Raw genomic sequence first — 11,727 nt, 5'->3', positions numbered from 1 at the left:
TGTTTTGGCATCACAAATTGACCCAATAAGGATTCCCATGGAGCCTATATTAGTTTTGTGTTATTATAATGAACTACATAACACAGGCTACTGAAAAGGTAGAAAAAGCCCTAGTATGTGGCTCTCAGTTCTGCAGGGTAGCCTTATTCTTGGTTCTCTAGTGAAGGCAGCAAAGTACAGCAGGAATGTGAATTAGAGCGAACACACATTAGGAGCAAGATCAGAGAGTGACTGAGAGGCTGGGGTCCACATTCCTCTTTCAGGGCACATTCCCAATGACCTAAACCTCCCAATGGACCCCTCTTCTCAAAGGCTCTAGTGCCTCAGTAGCATACTCCTTGGGACCAAGCCATTGCATGTGGACCCTTTGGGGACCTTCATCTAAACCACAGCAGGTACTCAAAGAAAATTCCGGTGCCCATTTTCTGTGTCTTTTATTGTCTCTTACTCTGTGGATGTTCCTTCCTTAGCATGGTAGCAATGGAATTTGCTTTGTAGGATGGAGTTCATTGTGTCCACTGGCCATGCCGTTGTGAAGCGGTCCTTACTTGCTCTCTAACTGAAAAGTGTAATCTGAGTGAACTCTCACTGACCAACTGGGCTACGCTTGAAGCTGCACTTGTGACTCTTCTTCTATGGCAGTGGCTGAGCACTGCTTCCTTGGCTTCCAAGTGGTCAGGTTTAGGAAACTTTGCTTGCAGTCAGAGAGTGACTTGCTTTGTATTTTCTGACACCGTGTTTCCCAAATTGGACCGTGGAGGGATTTTATTTGGGGAACTGTTAGGAGAAGTTTGGATGTGGAGGTTTATTGTTTTTGGATTTATAGGAACCACAAGAGGATGACCATTCTCCCACAAGATCACTCAGAACTACAGCATGCAAACACACTAAGTAAGTAGCATGAACCCAGCAATCTGCAGAGACCCGTCATCCACTGTCAGTAATCTTCCCTGGTTTTCTCCTTTAACCCTACAGCAACATAAAGTGGAGCCTGAGTAAGACTCACAGGTTCCTGATTAATGAGATTCCCAGTTAGTATTTTGAGCTATAGTCAGAATTAGTTCCCAACTCTTGAGTCATGTCAGGTGAGCTCTGTATCCTTTAGATGCCCCACAAGGCATGTCCCAACAGCAAAGGGTCACCTTGTCTGTCCCTTGTTGATCTACATTAATTAGTACAATGTCAGCCTTTGCCACACCTTCTGCATAATCAAGAAGGGAGGGACTTTGTGTTGGGGTCATTCTGAGTAAATGATTTTTTTTCTGGGAACGCCCTGTTTACAGTCCCTTTTTAATTGTTTACCACAATAGAAACACTTTACATTTTGATTTTTCTTCAAACCTCTGGAAGTCATCTCTCCTATCCAAGCATCATCATGGTGTTGAGATTCAATATTTATTATATTTCAGATCCATTCTTCCATGGGTCCTGATCTTGCCTTTAATGGCCTAATTATCTTTTTGCATTTTGCAATAGCATCTTCAAAAGCCAGAGATTCAATTATTATTTGTGTAGCTTCTGAGTTTAGTATCATTCTATTTACTGCTGGAGTCAATTTTTGTAAGAAATTAGTGAAGGTTTCTTCTGAGTCCTGTATAACTTTAGTAAATGTCTCAATTTTTGTTCCTACTTCTTCAATTCTGTCCTAAGCATTCAAGGCTGCTACATGGCATAATGCCAGGGTGTGGTCATCATATAGAGGTTACTTTCTACACGAGCATAATCTCCCTTTCCAGGGAGTTGGGATTGGGAGATTTCGATACCTCTAGCCCTACTTTGTTGTTCAATAGTCTTAGCCTCATCCTTCCATCAGGTCCTCCATTGTAATTGGGGGCCAGCTTCTAAGACTGCTGTAATCAAATCTCTACAGTCTTGAGGAATAATTCTATTACAAGTTGACCACAATTTTAACATGCTTCACAAAAGATGAATGCATGCCATATAAGACTATCTCTTCATTGAATCTCCTCACATCTAGCATTTGGACAGGAGTCCATTCAGCTCTTAACACAGCCTTGGGGATAGCTATCATTTGGCAGTTCCTACAAGGTTACTGGATAAATTAAATTTGCCTGTTTGAAAGTCTTAGGCTGTTTCTCTGTAACTTTATAATGCAATGCTGAGATTTGTTCTCTTTTAAATTCCTCTGTCTGTGTCTGAATAACTCTATGATCTGTTTTAACAAGTTTTTATGAAACTTTTATCTTGGCACTCATATTAACCAACTTTTTAAATGATAAAACAAAAATGATCAAACAAATATTCATAATTGATATTACATACATACCATCTAAATTAATTATTCTCTCATTTAATTAGTCTATCTTCATATCATCCAGTGTATTATCAGAGACCTCACTCCCTCCATTGTAATAATGTTTCCCATTTTTTTAATGTGGAAAAAACCCTCTCTTTTAACTAATTCTTCCCTTTAAAAATTATCACCAAATAGTATCACCAAAGCTGCCGACAATGCCGATGAAGATGAAGGTGAAGTGTGATGTTGATTGCTGCTCCTTATAACTGTAGAAACCTGACTACCTACTTTGGCAGCAGCTCGAAGAGGGGGTTCAGGGAAAGCCAACAACCCAACAGAATATAAGAAGCTAAAGAGCCAGCCATCTGCATACGGGAACACGTGAAAGTGGTTACACTGCGGTTTTTGGAGCTCAAAAGCCAGTGGAGTTTGCTGTAGAGAGTCTACAACAGAAAAATTCGCAGACTCTCTCAGAAGGCTTGGGAAAGAAAAGGATATTCTAGCCAGTGGGGTTGTGACTCCAGCTGAGGGTAGCTCGAGCCTGTACTGGTGACTGCAAAGCCAAAGGCAAGCACCTTTTCCCTGAATTTGTGCCCCAGAAGTTAGACGCCAGATGTAGCACGAATCCTAATTGTTCTTAATAAAAACACAAAGTCAGATATCAGGGTAAATGCTGAAAGATCAGAGAGACAAAGGAACAAGCCACAACCACTTGTGACCTGGCCAAATCCTCAGCCAAAAGGGGGAGATCCTGTCTCCACCCAGCCATATCACTTCCTGTCTCAACCTCCCAAGTGCTGGGATCAAAGGCATGAGATCCCAAGTGCTGGGATTAAAGGTGAGTGCCACCACTGCCTGGCCTCTATGGCGAACCAGTGGACTGGTTCTGCCCTCTGATCTTCAGACAAGCTTTATTTGTTAGAGCACACACAAAGTATCACCACAGAGAAGCCCTCTTTTGAGTTACTAACCAGGGCTGTCCAAGAGACTCCCAAACCTATAGCCTATTGCTGTTGCCCCCACCTGCCTCCAACACACCCCAGGGGTAGAAGGGAAGTCCCTATTGTGGTGGCATCATTCCCTGGGCAAGGAGTCCTGAACTTTATAGACAGGAGAAATCAAGAGCAAGCAAGCAGACAGCATGGATGTATCCATTTCCCTCTGTTCTTGACTGGGGATGTGATGTGACTAGCTATTTGAAATTCTGGCCTTTACTTCCCCACAATGATGATCTTTAATCAAGAACTATAAAACCAAATAAACCCTTTTGTCTCCTAACTTGATTTTTGTCAGGTATTTTATCACAGCCACAGAAATGGAAATGCAACACACAACAAACAAGAAAGACCACACGATCATGCCATAGAAAATGTAACAACCCATTCATGCCACAAACACTCAGCATTTTAGAAATGGAACCAAATTCCTCCCTTTGACAAAGGACAACACAGACAGCAGCCCTGGGACTGTGAGAAACAAAGAGTTTCCCATGAAAATGAAAAGGCAATGCTCCTTCATCATCACACCGGAACCCACAGTCAGTGAACGAGGGATACTAAAACAAAACAAAAAGCGTGCAGATTTGCAAGGGAAAAAAAGTGGTTTTCTCTTTTGTAGAAAACAAGTTTGTCCAGCCAGAAACTCTTGACAGGATCCACAAGAAAACATCCTGAAGGGATTAGTGGCCATACCAAAGCTACAAAGTTTAATATTAATATATAAAAAGCAGCCTCCTCCTATGAACACATGAAATAAATAAATTGATAACATAAATCCTACTACCCCAAATTAAGCATTCAATTAAAAATCCATATGGGGAGAAGTACAACACTGAGTCTGAAGGAGACAGAAACTGCTTCAGGTTCCCACAGATAAGAAGATTGAACGTTATAATGACGTCAGCTCTTCCCTCCTTGCTATATAGATTCAGTGTAAAAAATTCCACTGTTGTGATGGTTTGAATGAGGATGGCCCCGTAAGCTCATGTATTTGTATGCTTGGTCCCCAGCTGGTAGAACTGTTCTCTCTGCTGGGTCTTGTTTTGGTCCAGTATTTCCTTACTACACTCTTTCCTCCCTTTTGGAATCGAAATATACATTCTGTGAGATTATATGTTGAAACATGTAATTTGAGTTTTGCTTTAATAGGAGGTTACAATTAAAAGATTGCCTTGAGTCTCAGAAGAGATTTTGGACTTTGAAATAGTGTTGAGGCTATAAAGACTATGGGGACTTTTGAAGTTTGACTAAGTCAATTTTGCTATGATATCACTATAAGCCTATGGAGGGCCAGAAAGTGGAATAGAGTGGTTTAAATAAACTTCCAGAGGCTCATATATTTGAGTGCTTGGTGTCTAGTTGGTGGAACTGTTTGGGACGGATCAGGGGGTGTGGCCTTTTGGAGGAGGTAAGCCACTGGAGGTGGCTTGGAGGTTTTAAAAGTCCAAGAACATGGACAAGCCTCTCTGTGGAGGTAGGGGAGGTACAGAACATGGATAAGCCTCTATTTCTGACAGAGTGTGCAGGTGAAATTGATTATAGAAACTGAAGGCTGTGGAGGATGGGGAACCTGTGAAGGTTGGAGAATGGAGAGTTACTGTTGTGTCACCTCTTCCTACCTCCCCTCCCCCACTCAGGAGCCCTTTGTGACAGGGAGACAGGGGCTCTGTGATGTAGGCTGGACCCAGCTGAAACTCCCAGAGAGAACTCTCAGCATTCAGGTGCCTGAGAGCAACAGTGCTATACAGATGGAGAATTTTCTGTTCCTTCTGGAAAGCATAGACACTTCATGGCTGACCCCCAGCTTCACTACTTGGGCAATGGACATGATCCTTGCCTTTGTGTGTGGGCTGGGGCTCTTCCACCTATTACTCTTCTTCCACCTTGACTCACCCTCACCTCCACCAATGGAAAACACCACCACCCAAAAGGTAAGAATGCCTTAGCCTCAAACCAATGGAAAATAGTCCCCTCTCTCCCCTTTTATAGGCTAAACTTTCTAAATCAAATAGGGAGGTGGCTGACAGGGAAATCTCAGCTGGGAGATGGACCCCATTCCCTTGAGAACTGGCAGGTAGGGCAGAGGGGAGAGTGGGCTGACTCCAAGATGTCTGCTCTCACATCCCTATACCCAAGAGAAGGAAGCCCTGTGACTCGGTGCTCAGGGATGGTGTTTCTGGGACGGTTAGGGAACTCTTGAAAGGAAAGGTTCTGAGCACTGGTTCCTATGTCTCCCTCTAACACGCATGCTGATAGACGCAGTGGAGCTGATATGAAGGGGATCATGAGACCCAGGACATGGGTCACCTCTGGCCTCAGGAGGCCACTGCTGGTGATCAGAGCTGAGCCTCTGGTTCCTGAGCAGAACACTGACCAGTGACATCAGTGGTGGATCTCACAGAGACAGTCCCCATTTGTGTTTGCCAAGAGAAAAAGAACACATACCTGCCCACTTTATAGAAAAGTGAATGGGGCTGCACATGCTGTCTGTCTCTGTCAGGTGAAGAGGGAGTACAGCAAGGTCAGGAAGAAAATCAGGACCGTGAAAGGTAGGCCACTTCCTTCCCTGGTGAGGTGACTTCACCACGGGTCCCCAAGTGACAACACCAAATGTGTTGCAGAAGCCCTGAGGAGGTGGCCCCTGGGAAGGAACCTAGAACTGAAGACACTTCCCAGGTTCTGTGCTCAGAATGAAGCTATGGACAGCCAGGACTGGGTGCTGCCTGGGGAGGGGCGGTGTGGGAGGAAGTGGTGCCATGCTGCCTGGATTTGGGGGCAAATTGGTTGTTAATCTTCTCTAAGACATTTTCCTCTTTCAGAACACCAGACCTTCCCTCCCGTAACAGGGAGATTTCGAAGCCCATGGGGATCTTTAGAAGTGCAAACGCCTGGTCCATGGCATAGTCCTGTTCCACATGTGCCTTGCTCTCAAGGCATTTGGGCATGCGGCCTTGCTCACCCATACCTGAGCTCCCGTTTAACTTTTCATTCCCACTGAAGGGGCATTTCACTCCATCTCTGGTTAGATACCGGGTGCCTCCTTTACCCACCATAACCCAGTCTCCATCTCCAGCTTACAGAGGCAGCAGGAAGAAACCCAAGGGGGACAAGGTACTGGTTTCCCTTCTGCACAGGTGAGCCATCTCCAGGTCTCTCTGGCTCCTCCCTCCTCTTGTCTGTTATGTGATCAGCCCCGACCAGGGCACAAGGTTACCATGGGAATAGGGGCCCTCTGGATGGGTGGGGTATGAGTACAGCCTGGAGGTTAAGATAACAAGGTCTGTAAAAAGCAGAGTGTGGAACAGTGGCTGGGATGGGGAGCGAGGGTCCTTCCCTCCTCAGCTTGCCCAGCTTCCTGGCTGCAATCACATCTCCTGTCTTCCACAGCATGCTAGAGAGGCTTGTCGATACCATCAGCTGTTGCCAGCTCTTAGGACAAGATGCCTCGGGTGAAGCGTCTAAGCCAGAAGCTGCCAAAGCCCACCTGCCACCTAGTCAGCCCACAGAGAAGTCTGTGGCCACCAGTTTGTCCCTGGCGGTTTCCTCTGTTCCTCTCAAAGATTCTAAAATCTCGTCACCTGTCCTGCTGGATTCCTCAGCTTCTACTGAGTCCCAGTTTTCTGGGAGTGCCTCTCAGCCACCAGAGACCTTGACTCCTGGAAGACGTTATTCACCACCACTGGCATCTTCCCACCCATCTCATCCTCCTGATCCTGTGGCTTGTCCTCCACCCATGCCAGATCCCAGCACAAAGGCTCCTTGGTGTGACTGGAAAACTCTGGGGACCTCACAGAGCACACCTCTGCCAGGTTTGCCTTCTCCAATCCCAACCACTGCAGGGATTGACCATTCAAGGAAGCCTACTTCCACCACGCCAGGCCTTGACCACTCAATCAGGCCTACCTCTACAACCACAGGCCTTGACCATTCAATCAGGCCTACCTCTACCACCCCAGGCCTTGACCACTCAATCAGGCCTACCTCTACCACCCCAGGCCTTGACCACTCAATCAGGCCTACCCTTGACCACTCAATCAGGCCTACCTCTACCACCCCAGGCCTTGACCACTCAATGAGGCCTACCTCCACTACCCCAGGCCTTGACCAAACAAGGAAGCCTAGCTCTACCAAGCTAGGCCTTCACCAATCAAGCTGGCCCACCTCTACCACCCCAGGCCTTGACCACTCAATGAAGCCTACCTCTACTACCTCAGGCCTTGACCAAACAAGGAAGCCTACCTCTACAAAGCTAGGCCTTTACCAATCATGCTGGCCTACCTCCACTACACCAGGCTTTGACCACTCAATCAGGCCAACCTCAGCCATCCCAGGCCTTGACCACTCAAGCAGGGGGATCTCAACCACCCCAGATCTTGACCTCTCAACCTGGCCTACCTCAAATACTCCACGCCTTAACCATTCAAGGAGTGAGACCTCCACCACCCCAGGCCTTGACCACTCAAGTAGGCCCACAACAACTACTCCAGGCCTTAACTACTCAAGCAGGCCTATTTCAACCTCCCCAGGCCTTGACAACTCAAGCAGGGGGACTTCTACCACTCCAGGCCTTGACCACTCAAGCAGGCCTACCTCAACCACCCCAGGCCTTAACCATTCAAGCAGTGGGACCTCCATCAGCCCATGCCTTGACCACTCAAGCAGGCCTACCTCAACCACCCAAGGCCTTAACCATTCAAGCAGAGGTACTTATACCTCTCCAGGCCTTGACCACTCAAGCAGGCCTACCTCAACCACCCCAGGTCTGGAACATTCCAGCAGGTCTTCCTCAAATATGCCAAGTCTTGACCACTCAAGCAGGCCTAATTCAACCACCCCAGGCCTTAAACAGTTAAGCAGGCCTACCTCTACCAATCCAGGCCTTGACCTCTCAAGTAGGCCTACCTCAGGCCCTTCCTGGTACCAGGTAGCTGCCAAAACCTGGTGCTGCTCCAACTCACCACATGGTGAATCCTCAAAAGACCATCTGTTTCTCAGCCTCCAAAAGGCCTCGTTCTGGACAGGCCCCACATACATGCAGATAGACACTGAGAAGCCCTCTTTCATCAACCCTGATATCCAGGAGAGGCTGGAATTTGAGATTCAAAAGAGGGTTGAACTAAAAGTTTGGAAGGGGAAAGGCAAAGACAGGTGTGACCATGCCCTGGGATATATGGACAATATGCTGCAGTCCTGGAGCAGCCAGCAGGCCACCACCAGAACCTGCAAATCAGAGCAATTTACAGGTCATCAGCAGTTCTTTTACAAGAAATACAGTCAGCTTTTCTGGGGCCTCCCCTTTCTCCACAGTGAGTCCCTTGTGGTTACTGTCAACATGGCAGGGTCCCTACCAGAGCCCCCCTCCATCTTATTCAATGGACTCTCTACTTACATCCCAACATTATATCAGACTAATGTAAATCCACAGCTTTTTTCTCTAAAGCCCTTGCTTCAACATTTGGTCAAAACCCAACCTTTGACTCCAAAGTTATCCAGGTCCCAATCTCCACCAGTGGCTGGAATCCAAACCCAGGGCTGTGACGCATCCTCTCTCACAAAGCTACCACACCATTCACCTCCAACCAGGGATTATGGGGCTTCTCGACCTAGAGCTTCAAGAGTCCAATTTATGATCCCACCTGCTGCTCAACACCTAGAGCGCCACCTTTTGAAGAAGCACCAAGAGAGTAAGTGTGATTTACCCCCCATAGTTAAGAGGTCACAGGAAGCATTTCATCAACTCAATTCTAACAGTTGGGCCTCCCAGGGAAAGGGTTCTGTTGACCACCTCCCGGGGAATTTCATTAACCCCGGGCTTCAGCAGCAGCTGGAACAAAACTTAAAAAAGACTGACACACAACGGCCATGCCCCCACAAGGTCCAGTTATCTCTTGATCCGAGAAAGTCTCAGGACAAACTCCCAGGGATGGGTCAGGCAAAAGTTAACCACGGGACCTCATGTTCATCAGCACTGGGAGATGAAAGCAGTCTTCATGCACAAAGTATCTCATCACAGGGTCTAGAAATATTCCAAATATGGAAGGACCCAAGCACGTATCTGACAAACTGTCTTGGAAGAGCTCTGAACAATCTGTACAGGACCCCAGAAGATTACCTAGGAGAAGTTCTCGGGGCTATCTCTGAGACAGAGACAGAAAGTGTCCACATGAGACACCTGAGAAGTGACACTCGAAGTGTTTCCCCAGTGGGACCAGGAACGAAGTTACTAAAAGGTACCCCCTCAAAAGACTCAAGCAGCAAGTGGAGGCATGCCCAGGACAGTAAGGTGCATGTGGGAATTTGTCATGCAGTATGTATGGACCATGCATTGGCCCCTCCTGAAAACTTGAATGATTGTACCACCTACAGGAAAACTTCTGGTGGGCCTTCCTTCCTAGATCCTGGCACTCAGAAGGTGCTGGAAACACATCTTACAAGACGTCTGGTGAGGCACAGATGGAGCCTGCCCCTCATAGGCCTCAAGGCTATCCATGTTCTCAACAAGACCAAGGCTACAGCTGTGCCCTTTCCACAGCCCTCTGAATCTTCTTTGTCCTTCTGGGATTCTAGTGATGACTCCATTGTCAAAAAGGCCAGTGTCCTGGGAGAACCTTTTCAGAAAGGCCCAGAAGAGAAAATGAAAACAACTTCCACACAGAACCCTCCTTCTGCCTCCCAGCTGGGATTCCTGAGAGAGACTCCACCTAGAGACAATTCTGGACCCTCTGAGGCCCCTACAACTGTCAAGGGAGACAATATGACTTCTCTGTCCACCTCACAAAGTCTCGTGGGCAGAGACTGGCACAATGATAGGGTTCTTAGATCTTGGACAGGCAACCCAGAGTCAAACCCAAGCCTAGTGAAGGGTGCACATGAGTCACAGGAGAAGGAGCGTCTGATTTTAAGCAATACCTACAATTGGGTGTCAGTTCGGGAGATCAGTGTGACATCCCAGTCACCAAGTAGCAGGGATACCAGGGAACTTAAGAAGGCGGAGGAGGAACAGTCTTGTGACTGGGCAGTCATTATGGAAGCTGGGGAGATGGCCAACTCTGAAAGCAACCATCAATATCTAAGGGATTCAGAATCACTGGAGCCCAGTGAAAGTCCATCCCCTTCTACCCAGGATCCAGAAGACTCAGGCCTGAGCACACTTCACTGCTCGTCCCCTGGTGTTGCCCTGCAGGACTGTGCTACTGAATCATTCTTTAAAGACTGTGCCCCTGAGATTCTCCTTGCTGCAGATATCCTGGCCTCCAGAGCCTCGCAGTCCAGCTTCAAGAATGTGCCTGCTACAAGCAAGTCAACCTACCAGGACAGGCACCCTTTCTTAAGAGAAGGGGATATGCCTAAGATTTCTAAACCACAGGAACCATGGCCTAGCCATATCTTTGTTCCAACTGACAAAAAACAATGTCAAAGTCCCAGGCAGGACGCATGTCTTTCAGGTATGAGGCCTGTCCAAACCTACAGGTCAAATACTAAAAATTGCAGTTCTTCCCAAGAAACAGGGAAGTTTGGGGACAGGATAAAAAACTTTATAAGGTCAATTTTCAACCCCAAAGCCAAATTACAAGAGAACTCCCTGGAAAAAATCAAGGCTTTTCCAGCCACAACCCAAAGCCAAGGGTCAGTCCTGAGTAGATTATTCATGGCCCGACAGGTTGCTGAAGCACAGGATCTCATGACCTCTGTTGGATGGATTCTAGAGGAAAAGTTGGGGGTTCACCATTGGTGTGCTCCCTCAAAGAAAAATTTGCACCAAGAACCACCCCAAGCCCAAGTGAGTAGGCATGTCTGCCACCACAGGATTCCTATTGCAGAAACAATACAAGGAACAACAAGGAAACAATACAGTAGCTGTGTTCACCAAGCCAACCCCAAGGTACACAGCCAACCTTCACAAAGCCAACCTTCTACAGACAAATGGATGTCCTATGGTAACTGGGCCCAGGTGTCCAGAGAACCTGGGTCCCGACCCAGGCCCTATCAGCACAGAGCACAGGCACCACGTGTCCCACGGAACCCTGTCCACTGTCCTAGGCACTGCCCCTACAGAAGTGGACTATAGAAAGTAATTAAACACTTTTCCCCAAAAGAGCATGGTCTCCGAGTGCTAATGACCATCACTGTCATTTTCCAAGTTAGGCATTGCTTCCTCTGTGGATGTTTCATCTGCAGAGTGTGTCTGCAGTGCTAGCCCACAGGGAAATGTCTGCATCTGCTCCACCGTAGTACTGCTTCTGGAGGGGAAATGGTTCCACAGGCAGGGGACAGTGGCATTTGAGGTCTCACCAACTCTTAGGTCCATCACTGTAGTTAGTGTTAATTATACTATAATTATAGAAATGAAAGTTTAGGATATTTGTGGGAGGGTGCTAAGTCAACACTAAAAGACCCAAACAAACAAGTATTTAGGATTATGGGGGGTGGGCGAAGTCAACCACACAATGTAAAAGAATTCTTTAGGATTGG

At 47.1% G+C, this 11,727-nt stretch overlaps 1 protein-coding gene across 1 annotated transcript; it reads left to right on the top strand.

Moving 5' to 3' along the window:
- Positions 1–4,821: 4,821 nt before the first annotated feature.
- Positions 4,822–11,352, top strand: LOC102903398 (spermatogenesis-associated protein 31E1-like). The gene is made up of 4 exons (XM_042278493.2): positions 4,822–5,186; positions 5,756–5,804; positions 6,329–6,389; positions 6,643–11,352. Exons 1-4 carry the CDS (start codon positions 4,842–4,844, stop codon positions 11,321–11,323), a joined length of 5,136 nt encoding a protein of 1,711 aa, XP_042134427.1. The 5' UTR covers positions 4,822–4,841; the 3' UTR covers positions 11,324–11,352.
- The last annotated feature ends 375 nt before the right edge of the window (positions 11,353–11,727 follow it).

The sequence above is a fragment of the Peromyscus maniculatus genome, chromosome 5 (assembly GCF_049852395.1).
Source record: "Peromyscus maniculatus bairdii isolate BWxNUB_F1_BW_parent chromosome 5, HU_Pman_BW_mat_3.1, whole genome shotgun sequence".
NCBI lineage: Eukaryota > Metazoa > Chordata > Mammalia > Rodentia > Cricetidae > Peromyscus > Peromyscus maniculatus.
The sequence above is the reverse complement of the archived record's forward strand: the minus strand, read 5'-3'. Positions and strand labels throughout refer to the sequence as shown.

Excerpts from the sequence above, each read along its gene's own strand:
- LOC102903398 (XM_042278493.2), top strand. The coding sequence starts at position 4,842 with ATGGAGAGTTACTGTTGTGTCACCTCTTCCTACCTCCCCTCCCCCACT. Across the intron at positions 5,187-5,755 it reads AAAACACCACCACCCAAAAG|GTGAAGAGGGAGTACAGCAA; the intron begins GTAAGAATGCCT and ends TGTCTCTGTCAG. Across the intron at positions 6,390-6,642 it reads CTGGTTTCCCTTCTGCACAG|CATGCTAGAGAGGCTTGTCG; the intron begins GTGAGCCATCTC and ends TGTCTTCCACAG.